This window comes from Bipolaris zeicola, assembly GCF_000523435.1.
Source record: "Bipolaris zeicola 26-R-13 unplaced genomic scaffold scaffold_270, whole genome shotgun sequence".
In the NCBI taxonomy this organism is placed as follows: domain Eukaryota; kingdom Fungi; phylum Ascomycota; class Dothideomycetes; order Pleosporales; family Pleosporaceae; genus Bipolaris; species Bipolaris zeicola.
This window is the reverse complement of record NW_006912319.1, coordinates 1-20,948: the sequence shown is the minus strand read 5'-3', so window position 1 is coordinate 20,948 and position 20,948 is coordinate 1. Positions and strand designations below refer to the sequence as shown.

General features: G+C 52.5%; 8 protein-coding genes across 8 annotated transcripts; 4 read left to right on the top strand and 4 right to left on the bottom strand.

Moving 5' to 3' along the window:
• Positions 1-1,880: 1,880 nt before the first annotated feature.
• COCCADRAFT_108951 (uncharacterized protein) lies at positions 1,881-3,245 on the bottom strand (the record flags this gene model as incomplete). Its single annotated transcript, XM_007718987.1, has 2 exons — positions 1,881-2,791; positions 2,852-3,245. 2 exons carry the CDS (start codon positions 3,243-3,245, stop codon positions 1,881-1,883), a joined length of 1,305 nt encoding a protein of 434 aa, XP_007717177.1.
• Positions 3,246-3,490: 245 nt separating this feature from the next.
• Positions 3,491-4,226, bottom strand: COCCADRAFT_40975 (uncharacterized protein; the record flags this gene model as incomplete). The annotated part of the gene is made up of 2 exons (XM_007718986.1): positions 3,491-3,893; positions 3,958-4,226. The coding sequence occupies 2 exons, from the start codon at positions 4,224-4,226 to the stop codon at positions 3,491-3,493; spliced, it is 672 nt and encodes a 223-aa protein (XP_007717176.1).
• A 298-nt stretch (positions 4,227-4,524) lies between these two features.
• COCCADRAFT_108946 (uncharacterized protein) lies at positions 4,525-5,829 on the bottom strand (the record flags this gene model as incomplete). Its single annotated transcript, XM_007718985.1, has 2 exons — positions 4,525-5,229; positions 5,272-5,829. 2 exons carry the CDS (start codon positions 5,827-5,829, stop codon positions 4,525-4,527), a joined length of 1,263 nt encoding a protein of 420 aa, XP_007717175.1.
• A 1,073-nt stretch (positions 5,830-6,902) lies between these two features.
• Positions 6,903-9,716, bottom strand: COCCADRAFT_9121 (uncharacterized protein; the record flags this gene model as incomplete). Its single annotated transcript, XM_007718984.1, has 1 exon — positions 6,903-9,716. The coding sequence occupies one exon, from the start codon at positions 9,714-9,716 to the stop codon at positions 6,903-6,905; it is 2,814 nt and encodes a 937-aa protein (XP_007717174.1).
• A 2,156-nt stretch (positions 9,717-11,872) lies between these two features.
• Positions 11,873-12,949, top strand: COCCADRAFT_30238 (uncharacterized protein; the record flags this gene model as incomplete). The annotated part of the gene is made up of 3 exons (XM_007718983.1): positions 11,873-11,986; positions 12,051-12,516; positions 12,576-12,949. 3 exons carry the CDS (start codon positions 11,873-11,875, stop codon positions 12,947-12,949), a joined length of 954 nt encoding a protein of 317 aa, XP_007717173.1.
• Positions 12,950-13,629: 680 nt separating this feature from the next.
• Positions 13,630-15,414, top strand: COCCADRAFT_9119 (uncharacterized protein; the record flags this gene model as incomplete). Its single annotated transcript, XM_007718982.1, has 1 exon — positions 13,630-15,414. The coding sequence occupies one exon, from the start codon at positions 13,630-13,632 to the stop codon at positions 15,412-15,414; it is 1,785 nt and encodes a 594-aa protein (XP_007717172.1).
• A 733-nt stretch (positions 15,415-16,147) lies between these two features.
• Positions 16,148-16,711, top strand: COCCADRAFT_108930 (uncharacterized protein; the record flags this gene model as incomplete). Its single annotated transcript, XM_007718981.1, has 1 exon — positions 16,148-16,711. The coding sequence occupies one exon, from the start codon at positions 16,148-16,150 to the stop codon at positions 16,709-16,711; it is 564 nt and encodes a 187-aa protein (XP_007717171.1).
• A 58-nt stretch (positions 16,712-16,769) lies between these two features.
• On the top strand, positions 16,770-19,708 carry COCCADRAFT_9118 (uncharacterized protein; the record flags this gene model as incomplete). Its single annotated transcript, XM_007718980.1, has 5 exons — positions 16,770-16,809; positions 16,896-16,954; positions 17,031-19,366; positions 19,418-19,575; positions 19,683-19,708. The coding sequence occupies 5 exons, from the start codon at positions 16,770-16,772 to the stop codon at positions 19,706-19,708; spliced, it is 2,619 nt and encodes an 872-aa protein (XP_007717170.1).
• Positions 19,709-20,948: the final 1,240 nt, after the last annotated feature.

Here is a 20,948-nt window from a genome sequence, read left to right as displayed (position 1 = left end):
TTTTGAAATTAAGCTCACGGACAAGCCCCATGGCGGCGATGTGGTGTCAAGCGATGCGGCTCCAAATCCTTCATCTGTGCTAGCTACTTGGCTCCTCCAAACGCATCTGCCGACTTTCGAGTGCTTCTCCAACTCAAATGGTGTTGATTAGACTTTGGCTGTGCATACTTACGTGGGGTCTTTTCATGTAACGTTGGGTGTTGTGCTCGCCGACAACACGTGGTGATCGTCACCCCGGCCATATGTCATTCTCTGCGTTCCTGGGTTGACAAGTTGAAAAGCGGCCCGCATGCATCGGCTGTCAAGGATCAAGCAAGGTGGCAAAGCGACCAGGAAGCACTATCCGACGACGCACACAACAGGAGGCTCTCGTTTGCGAAGATAATGCCTGACCCGCAGGCACAAAGCTTGGCAACATTGAGCGCCCCGGCTGGACCGTTTGGTGAGGCTGCCAAGGTGATAATTCAGTCTCCAGAACCCACCGGCTTTTGCTCTTTCTCCGCAAAGCTTTGAGCTCGGTTTGTATGCAGGGCAGCAGATGACCCGACATAAAACAAGAAGCAGTCGAGGGCTCCACTGGCGTATCGGTGTGACCGCAAGCGCCTTGGCTGGGCTTCCGACAATGGAAGGGAAAAGCTGCGATTCAAAGCTTGGTGCAAAACCAAGCTCATCATGTGTCCGCCAAAACTTTGAAGCTTCCTTCCAAGCAAAACCGACGTCGTACTATCAATTGCTTATGTAGGGTCATCTTTACGTCAATATTATGTTCTTGTCGTATTCGTTCGGATGATGTTCATGAGCACTCGGTGTATGACGGGACTCCGATTTTCGCGGCCGCGGCTCGCTGTGCGGCTCCGGTAGCATTGTGCAGGTAACATCGGCCGTAGCGAGGTACCAGACTGCGGCTGTCACGCCACATGGCGGAACCTGGCTGCTGGATATGCTTCTTGTTGAGTTATGTGGAACTGGGGGTCGTGTTGCTGACTAAATTTGCTATCGGAGTTGGGGGCAGTGGTTGGCATCTTCCGTAACTAGGTGGGTATCTTCCAAGGCGCCGATGTTGGGGATGCCCCATTTATACTTCATTGATGCGGCTCAATTCACGGCCGCGTGAGTCAGAGAAATTCTTCCGTTTTACGCGAAGGATGGTTGTTGCGGTCAGTGTCTGAGGGGTCCTGTGAGTGAAATGGGATCAAGCTCAACTGGAGGCAAGTGTGTGGACGGCAAGACTGCCGAGGACGGAGAAATTCATGTCGACCTGTCTTCTTGGCTGTGCGAAATAGTTGTAGTTGTTATCAGAGTGCTTGGAAGCAGAGGTCGTGTGCATGGCGCTTCACTGCTTTCAGGTTAGTGGTGAGGATTGTAAGGAAGTGGAAGGTGCGAGGGCGTACTGGAGGTGCAAACAAGACACTAAAGTACAACACCATCTTGCACGTATTGTAGATGCTAGGGTATCTCCGGCTTGATTATCAGTTATCCTTACCTTGGACTATATACTTACTGGAGTGACGCAAAAATTATCGCCTGGATACTTTTCCGTGCGCACTGATTCCCACTCACCCACAACAACTCCCCACTGCGGCAATAAATACAGAACCCACTTGCACAAAACACGCATCTTTGTGCTTACAAACAGGCTGGCGCGGAAAATCCTGCCATCTCTCCAGAACATGAGTCTGATACGTACTTTTCCGAACCGTCGTTGACTAGTCTGGTGCTAAACAATCCCATCCAAAGTCTCTCACCTGCTACTTGCCTACTCCTGCACAGACTCTCCTACCTCCCCAACCCTCCAGCAGATTCGCCTTAGAAATCTCCATCTGTATCATGCTCCAAAGTGACACGCTTCATCCCCATAGCCCCTACTCCTCCTACTCCTCCTACTCCTCCTCCGCAGCAACCTCCCTATAACACCTCCCCCCGCCACCCCTCCCATGCTCATGATACCGCCTACACCACGCCCCCTCGGTACTCTCCTCACACTTCAACGTCAACCTCCTCCTCACCATCCTCAGTGCACTCTGCATAACATTCCACACCAACTCGTGATGCACCTCCTCCCCCTTCTTGCGCGCTGCTTCCATCCCTTTTTCCGTAACATCGCCGGCCAGCGCGAGCGCGTCGGCCCAGAGAAGGCGTGCGCCGCAGGTGGCGGGCGTGTGGTGGTAGAGTAAGGTGAGGAGGTGGAGGGGAGGGTCTGTAATGTTGGGTTCGAGATCGGGGTCTGTGGCGTCGAGGTGGAGGTTTATGGGGTTGACGTCGTATTCGGAGGGGATGATGGTGGCGGTGAGGCGGGCGCGGTGGGCGGCGCGTTTGCGGGCTTCGAGGGCTTTGTTGCGGCGCCAGAGGGTGTAGGCAGGGTCCGTGTAGGCTTTTTTGCGGCGCGCGTGGAAGGCGCGGATCCAAGTGTCGGTGATTAGGTCGCAGAGGTTCCAGAGGTTTTCGTGGTAGCAGAGTATGTAGAGGTTGGTCAGGAGCGAGGCGCTGTAGGGTTGGATGGCGTCAGGATCGGCGGCATTGCTGAGACTGGGGAGGTCGATGTGGGTTTTGGTGCTGGCCTTGAGGCTGTTCAGGATGTCGTAGACGTCCTGGCTTGGTTGGAAGCTGGTGTGCTCAAAAGAAGACTGAGCTGCGAGTGTGGACGATGATGGACAGTCTTCTTCCTCACTGACCGTATCCAAGTGGGATATAAACGAGGATTGTTTGCCGCGTGGACGACCCACGCTTCGCTTTTTCTGATGTTTGTATGATGATGAGACTTCCGAATATTGGATGTTACCCAGAGCATTCGCTGTGCTGTTTAGCAATGCTGCTTTGTATAGGTTTCCCGAGAAAATACACTTACGCAAACCACGCGAGAAGTCTGGCTGAAACTTGATGTCGTCGTCTCCAAAGCCTTTGGAGCTAAGTCCCATCATCTGGTCATAGTCACTGCCCTCTATGACATCCTCATGCTGCGGCTTATGTACTGACCGTCTAGTCCGCGTCTTCACTGACGATTGCCAAGCAGGGTACTGTGGAAGATCATTGTTGTAGTCTGTATTCTCGTCGTTGAACGTCGTAGGAAACGGATCCTTCTTCTCTTCTGGATCTTTGGGATTGAGCCTGAGTTTTATCTTCAACTTCGGCAACGGTCCCATTTCCGCAGCCTTTGAACCTGGTGACTCTGACCGCGACGACCTAATTCTGGAGGCATCCCGGCTCTGCGACGAGCGCCTGGAAGTGGTAGACTGCTGCCTCGCCATTGGCGCAATTGCTTCTCTCACTTGACGGTTTTTCTTTGCTGTGATCGTAGTTGAGTTGTACTTCCGTTTATTCGCTTTCCGCAATCCGGATCAAAAAGCCCAACTTTATAAGTTACTCAGCACTCAAAACATTGTGAACAACGAGGTGAATCTTCGTCCGCTCACCTCTGAACAAACGCCCAAACCACCCTAATAATACAACCCCACCAAGCAGGTGAAAGTGAACCCCCACTCCCCTCTCACCTTCACCCCCAATACCTCCCATGCACCCTCTCCCCCCTCCAGATACACTTCCCACAAACCAACCCATCCTCCCCCTTCCACCCCTCCTCCCTACAATTGACCCCGCACCGCCTCTCCGACAAACACCAAACCCTATGCCCGCACTTCAACTCATGCGGCACGCGTCCGGGGACGTACAACACAGGACACAAGAGTTCCTCTATCGCCGGCGCGGGCAGCAGCGTTGCGCCGGCAATGATAGCGCGTGAGAGTGCTAAGCAGCGGCGGGGAAGAGGGGTGGTGTCTGCGGGTGGAAACATGATGTAGTACCTGTCGAATGGGATTGCGGTGCAGACTTCGCAGTAGAGGGTGTCGGCGTGGATATCTTTGCTGTCATCGGTGAAGGTGATTCCATCGCCGCTTTGTCTGTTGAAGTAAAGTTGTTAACAAAGTAGAACGAGATAGCTGGAAGGGAATGCAAGAAACGTACGTGGGCTGTGGGTCTGGGAATTCGCTGGAGCGCGATGAGCGGGGGTCGGTGGTGTGGTGGCAGTTGCGGGCGCAGCGCCGGTCAGGGTCGTCGATTGTAACGATGTGGCCGCAGGTGAGGAGGTGGAAGAGCATTGGGAGTACGAGGCTGTGGGGGTTGGGGGTGGAGGAGCAGGGAGTGATGACGGGTAGGTTGTAGGAATCGATCGTCGAGAAGATGTCGATTGATTCATGGGGTTCGGGTTCGACTTGAAATGGGGTTGGAGGCATGTTGATGTAGTCCATACTTACAATAGTTGAGTGGATGGTGTAGTTGCAGAGTCTTTTCTGAAGGTCAGATTTCAAATACGTAGAAGGGCGCAAACAGTTATATTGTGCAGCGCTGCAAACAACAGGCGATGAGAAACGAATGCAATAGTGAGTGAGAACTACATGTCCATGAAGTGAAAGCAAAGCTGAAATCAATTTTTGTCTCGAGGAACATCCATGTCCTCATACGGGTATCTTGTACTACAACTTGAAAGAAAGTCCACTGACGACATACGAAAAAATGCGACATGACAAGCCCTCAGTGCTCATGCGCATGCATATCACCATGGTCTGCCGCATCTTGCCCCGGACGTAGCGGAGGACATCCATTCAACTCCATACAAACATCGATGCCATGCAGTTTCCTGAACCGCGTCCTCGCATCGTGAGTTTTGCTATCTATAACCAACTCATCTGGGTGAAGTGCGACCACTCGCTCCATTATCCTACGCGGAATATGGACAATGCACACTATCTTGACCTCTGGTCGGGGCTCGTTGCTGTGTGCCACTGGTGGGCTCCCAGCTACTGATGAAGCATCACTGCTGGAAGACGAATCAAAGTTCATCGATGTGGATGGGCCGGAATAGAGAGCATCACGAAGATTCAGGCAGAGCGATTCAATACCCAGCTCCCGCTCGAAGCGGAGAAACGTTGAGAACAGAGTGTGTGGATCACGTGGATCTGTTCTGTTCGCTTGTGGATTTACCATGGACCCGATATGATGTGGCGCGTGGAACAGTGGTGGTGGATGGATATTGGCTTGCTGGTGCATCTGCAATTGTTGTTGCGCAAGCAAGTTGACATGCGGGGGGTGGTTCTGGTGATGGTGAAGACCATGATGAGGCCCGCCTAGTCCCATGGGGCCTTGTGCAAACTGCAAAAAGGGCATTGCCGGTGCTGGTGGCGGAGGAGGTGGAGTTTGGTTGCCTCCTGTTTGGGCTTGATTGCCTCCAGCAGCAGCCTGTGCATTCGCATTGGCCATGACCTGCGTGAGGCTCTGAACTTGTTGCTGGAGGGCATGCATCTGCTGTCCCAGAGCGATCGGCAAAGCTTGGGGATGTCCTCCCGGTCCTCCCATGGCACCCACAGGCGCAGCTTGCAGACTCCCAAACGCAGCAGGCAGCCCCATGGCGCCACACCTAAGAAACACCCACAGACTCTTCAATTTGGGGAGATCGTTCTTCAAACTCCTTTCTGCTTGTTTGCTTCCCAGATACGCGGTCCACAGCTTCAAGTCTTTCTGTCTAATACGGAAATAGACACTCGTTATATTGACTGAAGCGGAAGATGCGACCACGCGGAACACATTGCAGTCGCTGGGGTGCGTGAACAGGAACCTGTTCTGCGAGTACAAAATGTCGATTGACTCGCTATACACCTGCTTGTTGGTGCGAAGAAGGCCGGTGCTAACATTGTGGTGGTCGGCGTCTGGGGATTTGGATGGCCACCAAAAGGGCGAGTCTGAGACGAGAGCAAATGCATAGACGCGGTCCCGTAGCTCTCTGGGGAGCGACAAGAGGAGCGAAAAGGACGGATCGGGCCGGGTGTTGAGCGTGTGCATATGCGTCGTCGTGGGTGTGGGGAGATGGCCGTACGAAGGGTTGCGGAGACGGGCTGGGCCGCTTGGGGATTGCGGCGCTGCGTCCATCATGGTGGCGTCGGAAGATGAGGTGCTGTTGGAAGAGGAGCGCGAGCGCAATGGCGTCGAATTACGCGAAGCCATGTTGTCTTACTACGTACAATGTTGGTACACAGAGGCGGGAGGTGAGGGCTGGTATGTAGCCAGCCTGGTGGGGCGGTGATGCAATACGATAATGCGACGGGGTATTATTAGTCGACAAGGGCGTGCCGTGCCTGGGTATTAGTACGCATGTGTGGTATAAGCGAAGGACCTCTGGGCGTAGAGTTTGCTGATGGAATCGCCGGGACAAGAAGATTGCTCAGCAACTGTGAGCGGAGAAGAATCATCAGGGGCTTACTGGTCACCCGGGTAGGAGCAAGGAACATGTTGAGGTGGATTGTTGGGTAGCCATGGCGGTGTCGTTGCATGCTGAATGGTTGGGATTTCATCATCATCCGCGCGGCTACACACGACTCCATCCTGTCCCACCAGCCGTCCAATCACTTGTGCCCTCTTTGATTTTGTTCTTTCGGGCTCCGTAGACGGGCCGCCAATCTCCCTCGTGACATTCCTGCCCGTCGCCTTGGCAGGGCTGAAGCGCTGGCTCGTTGCTTTACGGCCGCACGCTTCATTTGTCAACGGCGTCATTCGCGGGAGGCTAGCCTCCGAACTCCTAGTCGACAAGATACCAAGGTTTGAAGAGCACTCTAATACTCCGACCCGTGGCGCAGCCGCTCATGTAAGCTAGCCAATCAAGTGCTTCAACCGAACATTGTGTGATGGGAACCTTGTTACAGGACCTGGAACAAATACAAATAGATGTCACAAGCACGTTCAGAAGATAGAAACTCGATTTAACGAAAAGATAATTCATGCTACATGATGAGGAAATACATGTCGTATACAAAAAAACATATTTGCTAATTGACCCAAAAACTACATCTTGATATCTACCTTCGTGAACCAACAACTCCCTCTCTACCATCTCCACGAACTCCAAGTATCCCTCACCATCAACTCCTCTCCCCCTTCCCCCTCCTACTCCTCCTCAACTCCCTCCCCTCCGCCACACAAACCGGTGGATCCTCCACCCTAAACTCCCTACACCCGGACACGGGCTTTGCATTAAAACTCGCCCTGCGCAGTGTTGCACCAGTCCGAGCTCCCAACGACGACTTAAGGAGGGGCAGCGTAGTAACCGACGGCAGCGTAACCGGCAGCGGCGATGTAGCCACCGGCGACTTAAGCAAAGGAGAAGCAGGCCCAATTGGTCCTACACTCAGCGTACTCGACTTGCGACGGTACGCCGCATTAAGCAGCGCATCAATCTGTGCTTGTGTCAGGAAAGTTTCAGTGCCGTCGAGTGGGGCGAGATCGAAGTTTGCCCACGAAGCGTCGTCGGTGGGGAAGAGGGTGCTGCAGCTTTCTTTGCGGGCGTCTTTGGCGGGGAGAGGGGCGGAGGGGGAGAGAGCGGGTGGTGTGAAGGTGGTGGAGATGGATGGGGCGGAGGATGAGAGGGCGGGTTGCGGGATGTTGGATGAGGGGGAGAGAGCGGATGCTGGGGTGGTGCTGCTGGTGGTGCTGGTGCGAGGGGAGGGAATGGTGTCGTGGGGTTCCGAGTAGTTGATGCGAGGCTTTCGGCGGAGAGAGCTGGAGCGGGATGAGGGTGGCAGGTCTTGAGGGGGTGAGGAAGGGGAGGAGACGTCAAAGGTGATTGTTGGCTTTTTAGAGCGAGACTTGCGGGATGGACTTGAGGAGCCAGAAGAATCTGAATCATCGACTCTACTACGCTTCTTGGGCTTCCTGGAGGGGATTACGATTTCGTCGTCTGAATCTTCGAGTGAGTCGCGCCGGGGCCGTCGAGTGCGTTTATTACTACTTTCCTCTCCGCCTTCAGCGATCAATTGCTCCCGGAGTACCATGCATTCCTTGATTCGCTCCTTAATCTCCGGATGGAATTTATCGTAGTAAGCCGAGTAGTCAAAGTCCTTTTTCGATCCGTCTTTCAGGAAGTCCTTGAAAGCAGGGAGCCGCTCGATCTTCTTGTCTACAAGCTTCACCTCCATGTCACCGCGGTGTACAGTGAAGGAGCCAGGCCGGATTGTGCGTTGGAGGATAAACTGCTTCATCTGCGACTTTGCACGGTGTTTAATGTTCATGTCGTATAGAGCGTAGACGAGCGTGCGTTCATGTGGCTTGGGCGCACCCCGGGCATATTCTTCATGAACAGGGTAGTTTGCAAACTCAGGTGTCTCGGCAAGCCGGCCTCTCCTGGCAGCGTTGATAAACTTCTTCGCCACAGCTGCTTCGTGGTGGTGCTTAGGGCCAAACGCAGAGGCAAAATGCCCTTTAGGTTCTTTCTCCATGCTCACGCGCTGGTCCACTCTAACGTCTGCAATCTGGCAAATGTATGAAAAGTCTAGAAAGCGCTCCATGCAGTACAGATGGACGTATCCAACACAATCGTATGGGTCAACTACACCTGGGCCATATGTCTTGTGCTTCTCGTCAAAAGCAACTCGGTAGTTGCCTACTTCTGCTGTGCCCTTGCCAGTGTACTTTCGCATTGGGCACTTCTCGAATCGGCAATGGCTATGAGATGCAGATGCATATCGACGCGCTGAATCAGAAGCTACAGGCTGGATCCAGATACGGAGGTTATCGCCAGGATACTGTGTAATGTACTCGTGGATTTGACGGGCAGACATGGTGCGCTTCTTAAACTCGTGCATACCATTGTTCTTGCTGTACTCAAACGCGTAATGTGTCGAATCCCAATCCCCATAAGGAAGTCTTTTGGACTTGTATTTATGACCCTCCTCTGCGTGCTGATTAATGCGAGCTGTGCGAGTCGTTTCGCCTTTGGTGGTGTGATTGATACGGACCCAAGGTTTATCCTCGCATTTCTTTGGCTTTTCGCCAGCTTTCAGGACGCCCCTGCTGACGGGTTGACTTAGAGAGCCGTCCTCGGAAACCATGGATTGTTTGCGGGAAGCATCTGGTGACGAAATGACTTTTACAAGTTCATCTTCTCGTGGCCGTCTGGTAGTATGTGTGTCATCCTCCGAGTCCGTGCTATATGCCGATCGTTTCCGCTTTTTTACTGGCTGTGCCTCCATTTGCTTTGCTACCTTATAGTGCTCGATTGGTATTGGAGGGTATTCAGGGTATTGTCGTGAATATTGTTGCTGTGGGAACTGGAGATAAGGCTGAGTCGGATATAGTGGAACAGACGGATCAGGATACATCTGTCGTACTTGGCTAAGCATTGGATATTGTGACATATCCGGCATATATTGAGTGCCGCCGGGAAGTGCTGAGAGTCCTGGGGTGGCACCGTCATATTCTGGTATCGTCCATGAAGTTGGGTCCCAGGCGTTTGACCCTTGAGGTACATTACCATATGGTTCTGTAGAGACTGGTTCAAGCGAGTTTAGTACATCCCCAAGGTCATATTCAGCCTCAGTCGTATATTGCAGATTGTTATACTGCTCGGGCAGAGCATTTGATATCCCTAAGCCAATTTCAGATTGAATATTATGCAAGAGGTCAGTGTATTGAGACTGCTTAGCATCGGAGCCATTGGCAGCTATGTCAGGGTCATTTGTTGCAGCCCAGTCAAGATTATCGAGATTAAGGGTATCATTCGTAAAGGAATCATTAGCAGTGAACTGATTTAGATCAAAGCAATCATCGAAGAGAGATGGATCGATTACGCTAGGCAAACCGATTACACCACTAGAACCGCTCATCTGCTGTGATCCAGAAAGGCTGGGCTGTCTGGTCGTTGCAACAGCATCGGCTTGTGATTGTGCACCTTGGGCCATCTTTTCGGAACCAGCCGAATTACGGCGAGTACGACTAGACGAAGCCTTTGCTGATTTACAGTCTGGTTCACGAGATTGGTATGATGTATGATTGTGTAAAAATGCACCTGAAGACTTTGGAGATATTTGCGATGAAGAGATGGAAGACATTGGTTTTTTTGATAGGTGGAAAGCAAACAGGGTGTACTCGCAGGGTAGCCAGCATTCAGGCATATATGTGACTTCACACGGTTCTTTGATGGACTCATTACAGATCTTGGTTGGACAAAGGAAGCGTATATCAGAGTTCTGGTCATTGTGCTAAAAGCATTTGTCATTGTCTTGATCATACAAAGCACGTCCCGAGGGACAGCCAGCTCATGGAAAACCAGCCTCATCTATAACCTTTTGTTACTGTTGAATCTCCGATGCCTGGGAGATGCAACAAGGCCACAAGCTAACAAACGATCGTTTCTTTTGAGCCATTAAGACTGCACTATCAGAGGATTTTCAAAACACTCAGTGAAAGGTCTTTACCTGCTGACTGTTAGTTGCTGAGCTCAGTAATGGAGGCAGCGCAGCAATGAAGAATTGTTCAAATCAGAAGATGTTAAGCAAATTTTTCGACACTATTGTTACGAACAGGTCTGTGAATTTTTGTCTTTTTTTCATCATATGAGAAAGAAAGAGAGAGATGTGTAACATACCAGGAGAAGTCAATGAGATCCCGAGGCTAGATTAGAGGTGAGTACATAGCGTTGGCGTAGCCGGATAGCATCATGAGGCCTGAATTGAGGCTGATGAGCGCATGCTTGCGCGTTTCAATCCGCGAAAACAGATTGCTAGAGTCGCAGATATATGATTGGGCATTGGTAGCAGACCCGACCACCAAACGGCGGCGCCCATGGGTGTGGCTGCTTTAATGTTGGAAATGTTGCAGTGTTGGAGCCGAAGCTCGAGGACAAAGAAAATTTATGCCGAGGCGCTAGTAACGACGGAACAGTTGTTTTGCCGAGCGACTGAACTACGGCGGACCGCTCGCATTGACCCTCACCACCCTCACGGACCTCGACACGAGAACAATGTTTGCCTGAGGAATCTGGGGTTCCGATGATTTTCGCTTGTCTGAGCTGTCAAACGGGGGAGTCATGTCCGTATCCGCTTCGGCTCGCACTGTTTCCGGCTGCAGTTTTCAACGGTGAAACACGTCTTGTGTTCAAGGATCAAACATGACATGTTTAGTCAAACGTATGCGCCTTCGTGAGCATTATGCTGGCACATATATAGTGAGAGTGATAAAGCAATTGCCAAGGAAAAAACTGAAAAATGACGTTTGATCCAATAAGTTAGCCTGATATAGCTGTCTTCTGGCTGTACCACAGTTTCGAAACGGGTATCAAAATGGCTTTCTCGGAGGGACTTCGTCACGGGAATTAGTCAATGGTCCGCTACATTATAGCTAGCGATAGACAATGGTGCCGAAATAGAGTCAAGCTTGAAAGCATATGGGGAAAACGGCCGTATATGCATCGAAAGTATTGACAAGGGTACTCCTTCTCTTATCACATCAAGCCGTATGCATTGATATGTCTGTTCACTAGATCCATGCAAGAGCACGCAAGTATCCTGCCGGTAATCATCCTAAGAGCCACGTGGAAGAACGGACCATGCTTGTGCCAGGACATTGGACCCAAAACGTCTGAGCCGTGTCTCTATGACATTTTGGTGTATCACAAAACCATACGAGTCACCAAGACTCTTAGTAGCCAATCGGTGGCTGTGGCCTCAATGACAAAGTTCACAAGCCGGTGCTAAACATGAAGCGACCCTTGGTCGGATCGCATGATACCGGGGTAAACATTTCCAACGTGACATTCATAACCGAACGACTGCTGCGTACAGTTTGAGACTTGCCACCTGCTTCCTGTTCTCTCGGCCAATCTTCTATCAGGTTGTGGTCGGGAGTCATTTTTTATCAATTATCATAATTCCTTTTGTATTTCAATGTTTATTAGTATCATATAATGGACAAAGCAAACGTTGAGGAGCTGGCGCTCCTTGGCACCATTACTGTCCACCTCATAATCACCCTTTTAATACTCACCTATCTCAGTGTCGGCCTACGAATATGGGCCCGGTATCGCGTTACGAAGTCTCCTGGTTGGGATGATGCCGCCATGATAGCCACACTGATGCTGTTTACGGTTTACTGCGCGCTTATTCTCGCCATGACCTTTCGGGCGAAAAGCATCAAGCCCTGGACCCCAACTAGTATCCGCACAACTCTGATCGTACGTGACTGCGCAGCGACTCATGTTGCCGTATCTTCTGTTCCATACGCTAACCAGCGGCTAGTTTGTCCAACTTTCAGAAGTCTTCTATCTTCTCACAACAACTTTTCTGAAAGTCTCTCTCGGTCTGTTCTTCTTGCGAGTCTTGACCAAAAAATGGCAAAAGCATGTCTTCCACACCGTTCTCACAATTGGAGTGGTTTATGGCTTTTTCTACTTCTTCATTGTGCTCTTCCAATGCGGCGACCCTAGACATATTGGCGACGATTTTATTCAAAAGTCATCAGACAAGTGCCTGCCTCCAGCACTCCGGATGAGCGCTGGATATATTTACGGTATCATTAACGTCTTGGCAGACTGGACATTTGTCTTGATCCCTATCTCAGTCCTGATGGATAGTGATTTGGATCGCCGGAGCAAGATGAGTGTTGGCATGGTCATGGCCTTGGGAGCTGTTGGCAGTGTAAGCTCGATAATGAGACTGGTGTATCTGGATGGCTTAGAGTTGAGCACCTTGGAATCGTTGAACCGTATGTTTTTTTTCCTTTGTAAAGTTTTTCTTTGAAGGATAGTACTGACATAGAAACAGCGCAAGCGGTAAAGGCAACCATTTGGGCGACTGCCGAACCTGGGACTGGAATCATCGCAGCTTCCATTGCCATCCTACGCCCTCTGTTCCGGCAGATATTCAACGATGTCCGCAAGTCAGCATCACTCATTTCCAAACCTCGCAAGTCGGAGTCTTCGGACGACGAGATTGCACTGAGAGGTCCTGAGACTGTGACACCGAATGTGGACAGCAAGCCACTGAACGTAGAGACTAAGAGGATGAGCATGGACAGCATCCGTGGTGAGGACGCCCTGTCGCCATGGAGCCCAACCATTTCGTCGACAGCGGGTGTGCCGCGCATGATTCTTGTAAAGGGAAAGACGACGCCAGCATCGTGGCCAAAGACGGGATGAGATGGTGTGTATGCAGGAGGACAATGAGTGAATACGTGCCATGCGACGAGAATGCAAACTTGAAATGAACCCGCATAGAACTTTAGTCTGTTAACATGAGTTTTCAATGCAAATATTGGTAATGTATAATCAGTCACGCCAATATGGTGTATGTTTGGCGCCGTGTGACTCTAGGTCTTGTGTGGTGAGAGCAATAGGAGGTGTTAGGATGTGATGTACGCACGTGACTCGGCCATTGCCAACCAGCATCTCAAGTGGATTTGGAACAAAGTTTTTTTTTCGCAACCGTCGCCATGTCAAAACATAGTGATTGCATACTAGGTGTAAATATTAGAGAGGGTGTCGATGGTAGCCAAGGGGCTACTAAGAGGCCATTGCATCACCCAGAGCCACGGTCCAATGAGATGACGTAGCGGGAGAAGCAGACTCGGCAGAGCGGCCCAGGAACAGCGGCGGGATATGGGCGAAGTCTTGAGGCTTGGAATTGGGGTATCCCCAGCACATTCACCATGGCATAGCCACCTGCCCATCCGCGCCATGTGTCCCTCGCAGCAAGAGACGACATGTGGACACCAATGCTGTACCGATCCCGAGCCTCTGCAAGGCCTCGGGCTGTTTGTCTGTATGCGCACGCCTGCAGGTTCCCCCCATCCGCATACCACGCCCTCGTCTCGCCGTGCATGGTGCCGCTCGCCCGCCAGCACCGCAGCTTCCATGACTACTTCATAACCCATATCCCCTCGAGCTCCCTGTCTCCCGACTCGCGAACCCAGCCCGCGCTTCACCATCGACTCCCCCGCGACAAGAGCACGCCTTACAATGCCGACCAGACGAGCCGTTCGCCCGCTGCTGTCATCGGTCCGCCGTCGCGAGACATGACGGTTGTGCGCATACCGTTGAAGAGTGCCAAACACCACTTTGGCGTGTCATTATCCCGAGGGGCACGGCCGTACAATGAGGATGCATTCCAAGCCGGCACCATCGACCTCCCCGCATTCGCGAAGCGGCGGCCCATTTCCCTGACCAGAAAGGGGCAGAGTGGGGACGATGGCCAAGTTACACCAGAAGTAGGCGCGAGTGGCGATCCTCAGGTGTTCTACTTTGGTGTTTTTGACGGACATGGCGGTGCCGAGTGCTCAGGGTTCCTCAGGGAGCAGCTGCATGACTACTTGGAAAAGGCGACACAGCAATTTGAGTTGAAGAGCAGTCTCACACGGGACAGAGGCGAGGCACACGCAGGCAGCCCAAAAGCAAAGGGCCAAGCTACGTCTGGAGATCAAAGACAGAGGGACAAAGAGAGCCTAGAGGCCATTGAGACTCATACGCCGCCCGGGACGCAAGTTATGAAGCCACCACAGCCCGGTACCAAGGACCAACTACCAACGGCGGGGTCCAAATCGACTGAGAGTGCCATGGCTGGTGTGCCGCCGGTCAAGCAATCGGACAGCATACGCAAGGCAGAGGAGCTGGAACGACAGCTGGTCAAACAGTGGAAGGAGCTGGTTGGCGGATACTTTCGACGCTTCAAACCAGAGTACTTTTCCATGTCGGCAGGTGGACAAGGCCATGCTGCTGAAAAGGAGGTTGTGGAGAGGAGGCAGGCAAGCTCATCGGGCATATCAGACAGGGTTGAAGAGGGCATTGGGATTGAGACTGTGCTTGAGTATGCCTTCCTCAAGGCCGACTACGACTTTGTTGCGGCACAGGTGGGCAAGAAGGAAGAGGATGTTGTTCGAGCAGACAAGGCACTGAACGACGATGACATTCTTGGCCAACCATCGCGCACCACGAGCAGACACATTGGCGGAGAAAACCGATTCAAGGGCGGCAGCACATGCAGTGTGGCACTTATTTCTACACCGACGGCATCGCCATTCTGGCACCCATCTTCGCCATCATCACTGATTACAGCGCACGTGGGAGACACGAGGATACTTTTGTGCAATACAGCAACTGGACTGGCTGTGCCGTTGACGTCAAACCACCATCCGTCGCTGCCAGAAGAAGCCACTCGACTCCGACGGTTTGCCGCATCGCTTGTGACAGACTCGTTCGGAGAGGAGCGTATGTCTGGGCTGGCGAACACGCGGTCATTTGGCGACATGGCGTCGAAGCGGGTTGGAGTGTCTGCAGAGCCAGAGATACGACGGATCGAACTGTCGCCAGCCGAGTATTCATTCCTGGTTCTTTGCTCGGATGGGGTGTCAGGACACCTTTCAGACCAAGAGATTGTAGACATTGTCAAGGAGGCAAAGACGCCGGAGCAGGCAGCGCGGGACATGGTTAGCTTTGCTGTGGAGACGTCGACGGGCAGCGAAGGAGCGGACAATGCGACGGGGCTGGTGGTGCGACTGGGAGGATGGGAGCGGCGGGGCGAAGGAGGGCTAGGCAGTTTGGGCACCAAGGAGATGCGGGACTGGAGGAGGCAGGAAGCAGAGAACCCGAGAGCCATGGGACGGATGTAAAAGCATCTTATGTTTTTTTTTGCCTTGTTTTCTTTTTCTTGCGTGGGGTGGAGGTCAGGGTGCATTATCAGGCGCATTTTCTTCTTCTTTTGTTTGCTTTGTAGCAGAGTAGACGGTGGTGTTGCAGCTGTAGAAGGTTGATAGACATCACGTGCCCGTCTCCATTCTCCCTCTCCCTCGCCCTCTCCCACCCCTCGCTGCCTCGGTGTCCGGCGGCAGGGCTCCACTATGACGAGGGCATGTCTTGGGTAGTACATGTACCTACGGTAGCAACATGTAGTATGTGTAGTTTGCATGTACTACAGGTACGGGGAAACGGCCGGACAGACATGGGCGAGTGCTATTCGTCATGGTGATGATGTGCGGTGAGCGGCCCAATCGCCTCGTCATGCCTTGGATTTGGACGCATGGAATTGCTTGGCATGCTCACTCTGGTCGATGTACTAGCATGTACGCACAGGCAGAGCAGGTTCCTTGTTCCGAGTGGAGAGGACAGACATGTAGTATGTGCAACTATCGATATGGACATGTGTTGGTGTTTGTTCCTGGCGGGTGGAGGGGCAGCACCGTCTTGGTGGCCATGGGCAAGAAGATGGGACATGTACCTGTACCCGAGTACATGGACTACCTACCACTCGCCATAAGTAGTAGACACATAGCACCACCCACCTATCCAGACAGGGCTGCAGGCGGGAGGGCGAGCGTCGGGCGCGCGGGGGGAGTTGCAAGCACGATGCGCAAGCGAGCCAATGCGCCGTTGCCAGGCGGGCGCTGGCTGCTGCCCTCGACAAGCTGCGCGCGCCGTCTGAGCGAGTCTGTGGTGTCTGTGTGTCTGTCGTCGACGGTGCCTGGGCGAGACAGAACTACACCTTCGTCCGCCTTCCATACTTTCCCATACCCACCCACACAAACCCCCACTCACGCCCTTTGTCTCCGCGCTCGCCTGTTTGCCTGCCCTAGTTCCCTCTCTCCCCTTGTTCTCTCAACCTCTCTTACTTATTCCACCCACACACGCACGCACTCTTCCTCTCCCAAGAGCCATCCCGGTAGTGGGGCAGAAAGACCCTTAACAAGGAAAACAACACGTGAACTAGGCTTGTCTACGCTCGACCTTCGTTCGCTGCAAATTCCCTCCCTACGACAAACCCGACCACCGCACCTTTTTCCACCTTTACATTCCCTCCCTCTTCCTCTCTCTCTCTCTCTTCTCCCTGCACACACACAAACACATACACGCTCTCTGTGCCCCTCTTTGCCGCACCTCCCTTCTGCCTATTCCGCCCCAGCAGCCTTTTAATCTCTTCGCCCACTAGATACCCCTCTTCGAGCCCACCAAACGCTCCCCTTCACCCATTATGGATATCAACCAGGTGTTGGAGGGAACCTACGCTGCCGGTACGCCGCTCTCACCTCCTCCCAAGACGCTGCTTTTTGCTTTTTCCTTGCTCAAGGGACTCTCCTCAGCTGACTCCCCCGTGCAGATGCCAGTATTCGTAACAGCGCAGAGCAGCAGCTTCAACAGGCTGCCGACTCCAACTTTGTAAGTCGCCCCAACCACAAGGCTGCACACCCGCCTTCTGCCACACGCACCCACTAACATCACCGCCTTGCTCCAGCCTCAATATCTCACTGTCCTCGGTGGCGAACTCGCAAATGAACAGGCCGCACCGCAAATTCGGCAGGCCGCCGCGCTGGCCTTGAAGAACGCTTTCACCGCCCGCGAATACGCCCGGTTACGTCAGGTCCAGGAGCGATGGCTCGGCCTCGATCCCCAGATCAAGCAACAGGTCAAGGCCATGGCCCTCGGCACTCTCGCTACTCCCAACAAGGGCGTCGGCTCGGCCGCTGCACAATTCATTGCCTCTGTCGCCGCCATTGAGATACCCCGCAATCAGTGGCCGGAGCTCATGACCACACTCGTCGAGAATGTCGGCCAAGGCACAGACAGCCAAAAGCAATCTTCGCTCACTACAATTGGTTTCGTGTGTGATACAGACGACGTGGAGCTGAGGGATGCTCTGGCACACCACTCCAATGCCATCCTGACTGCCGTTGTTCAGGGTGCCCGCAAGGAGGAGACCAACAACGACGTCCGTGTAGCAGCCATCAACGCCCTTAGCGACTCGATCGAGTTTGTCCGCTCCAACTTTGACAATGAGGGCGAGCGCAACTATATTATGCAGGTCATCTGCGAGGCCACACAGGCCGACGACACGCGCATTCAGCAAGGCTCATACGGATGCTTGAACCGCATAATGGGTCTCTACTACGACAAGATGCGCTTCTACATGGAGAAGGCGCTTTTTGGTCTCACAATCCAGGGCATGAAGAGCGACGAGGAGGATGTCGCCAAGCTTGCAGTAGAATTCTGGTGCACCGTCTGCGAGGAGGAAATCGCCATTGAAGACGACAACACACAAGCACAAGCAGAGGGCTCGACTGAGCTTCGAGAATACTTCAACTTTGCCCGTGTCGCTACTCAGGAAGTTGTCCCCGTGCTGCTAGAGCTCATGGCCAAGCAGGACGAGGATGCCGATGATAACGAGTACAACACATCGCGTGCCGCATATCAATGTCTGCAGCTCTGGGCTCAGTGCGTCGGAAGCGGCGTCATGCCCCCAGTCTTGGCTTTTATCGAAAAGTACATTCGTTCAGAAGATTGGCATTACAGGGATGCGTCGGTTTCCGCCTTTGGTGCCATTATGGAGGGACCCGAGGAGTCGGTTCTAGACCCCATTGTGAAGCAAGCCCTCCCAACTCTGATTGGCATGATGGACGACCAGAACATCCACGTCAAGGACTCTGCTGCCTATGCACTGGGTCGCATTTGCGAAGCTGTTCCAAGCGCACTCGACGCACAGCAGCACCTCCCGCCACTCATTGGCGCTCTCTTCAACGGGCTCGCCAGTAACCCCAAGATGGCCGCATCTTGCTGTTGGTCTCTAATGAACCTGGCCGATAGATTCGCCGGGGAACCAGGATGCCAAAGCAACCCTCTGTCGCCTCACTTTGCGCAGAGTGTCCAGAGCCTCTTGCAGGTTACCGAGCGAGCCGATGCCGACAATACGCTACGCACTGCTGCTTACGAAGTTCTCAACTCTTTCGTAAACAATGCTGCTGGCGACAGTGTTCCTCTTGTCAACGAGCTCTCAAACGTCATTCTTGAGCGCTTGGACAAGTCCATGGCGCTGCAGACTCAAGTTGTTAATGTCGAGGACAAGCTGACTCTTGAAGAAATGCAGACCAGTCTTTCCAGTGTCATCATGACCATCATCCAGCGACTCGAGGGCGACATCAGGCCTCAATCCGACCGTATCATGCAGGCCTTGTTGAGCTTGTTGTCGTCGCTGCCTCCCAAGTCCAGTGTTCCAGACACTGTCTTTGCCGCCATTGGATCCATTGCGACCGCACTCGAGGAGGACTTCCAAAAGTACATGGAGGCATTCTCGCCTTTCCTGTACAACGCCTTGAACAACCAGGAGGAACCCGCTCTCTGCTCCATGGCCATTGGTCTGGTTTCTGACATTACCCGATCTCTGGGAGAGCAGGTTCAGCCTTACTGTGATGCATTCATGAACTCTCTTCTCAACAACCTCCGAAGCCCCGCTCTGGGCAACCAGCTCAAGCCTGCAATCCTGCAGTGCTTTGGTGATATTGCACACGCCATCCACGGCGCCTTTGAGACATACCTCCCCGTAGTTGCGCAGGTTCTTCAACAAGCCGGTCAGGTGACTATCACAACTGAGGGCAACTATGAGATGATTGATTACATCACCTCTCTCCGTGAGGGCATCATGGACGCATGGGACGGATGCATTGTTGCAATGAAGAGCAGCAACAAGACTCAACTCATTGTTCCTTACATGGACTCGATCTTTGATCTTCTACGAACCATTCAGCAGGACAGCAACCGCACTGAGGCGCTCCTTCGCTCTTCATGCGGTGTCATTGGGTAAATACTGAAGACAGCTTTAGAAGAAGTAAAAGTACTAACACTTATCAGTGACCTTGCCGATGCATTCCCTGCAGGTGACTTCAGGGAGTACTTCCGTCACGACTTCCTCACTGCTTTGGCAAGGGAGACTCGCGCAAACGCAGACTTCAGCGGCCGTACCCGCGACACTGCTCGATGGGCCCGTGAGCAGATCAAGCGCCAAGTTGGTATGTCGCTTTCCAACAATCCCTATCTCCGTCCTGCTAGTCTCTACTAGAGTCGACATGTCACCCTAGTATATATTATCCAGCCCACTGACACCATCTTCCTGCAGGCGGCAACCAAGGTGTCATGGCCTGAGCGTCTTGACACCCCTTCCCCCTTCCCAGCGCCGTAGGGTTGGGCTATGTATTGGTCGTGATGTTGGATAGCCTCCATGGGGGGATTATCTGACGCGTGGCTGAAACATGGATTCTAGTTCCCTCCAGCGCTGCGCAGCACGTTGGCGATCGAACCATGTTTGCGTGTCCAAAACCGCAATTCTGCAGCAGGTCCGATTTTCCGTGAGCGGAGTTGCCCCCCGCGTGGTTCTGGATGAATTGCTGATGCCCCTGGTTGTTTCCAAAGGTGGAAATGGAGATGGAAGGAGGTATCGTGTCGACCCCACGACGTATGTTGCAGGATCGCAAGCGCTTGAGTAGCCACGGCATGTGGAGACGACCGTTAGCCAGAGCATGACTAGCACGATACGGATGGGCGATTACATCGACGACTCCAGCAGCTCACGACAACGACAATGACGACTTGAGGAACGAGCGTCGATGAGAGTATATCACTTCCCCTTGCACACCGGCCCACCCACACCATCCCCCCCAACATCGCGGCACACCCGACACCCCCCAGCCCCATGCGCAAGCCCCCAACCCGAATCGCATAGCCCGAATTCTCCAACACCATCATGTAGCACCAAAAGTCTTGTAAGGCAGAAGGGCGTTTTAGCATCTTCTTTGCCAGGAGAAAGAATAGATTATTCGTCCTATGTTTTTTATATTTAATCGTCCCTCGACCCCGATTCATGATTTCCCACTATGCACTATCCCATGATGGCGTTTTTATACGAGAGTGGTGTTTATGTGTGTAAGTATGAAACAAAGTGGGAGGAGAGATTGTTTTTTTTCTTCTATAGTTGTAATGATAGACGTGGATATTTATGTGGTTGTTTGTCTCGTGATGTGATGTGAGTTGTATGTTTACATGGTGAGTTATAGAGAGTGATGTACCGTGATGTGTGTTTTTCATTATTTTGTAAATGAAAGTTCTGTAACTTGGTTTTTTCCTACAAAATCCCTTCCCCCCCCCCCCCTTTGCAAAATCTAAACGAAATACGTACTCTAAAGCACAACTTCAGTAGCAAGCCTTTAAATCTTTTTTTTTCTTCCCTTGGTCTAGTATTACATTCTCTATACAAAATCCCCATGTATATATATATAATAGCTAACTCGCAGACGGAAAAAGTCTCCTCAGACCTCTCACCCGATTTTTGTTTAAGATAATTAATCTAATATAACGTGGTTCACAAGCGAGTCGGCCACCCAAGCGA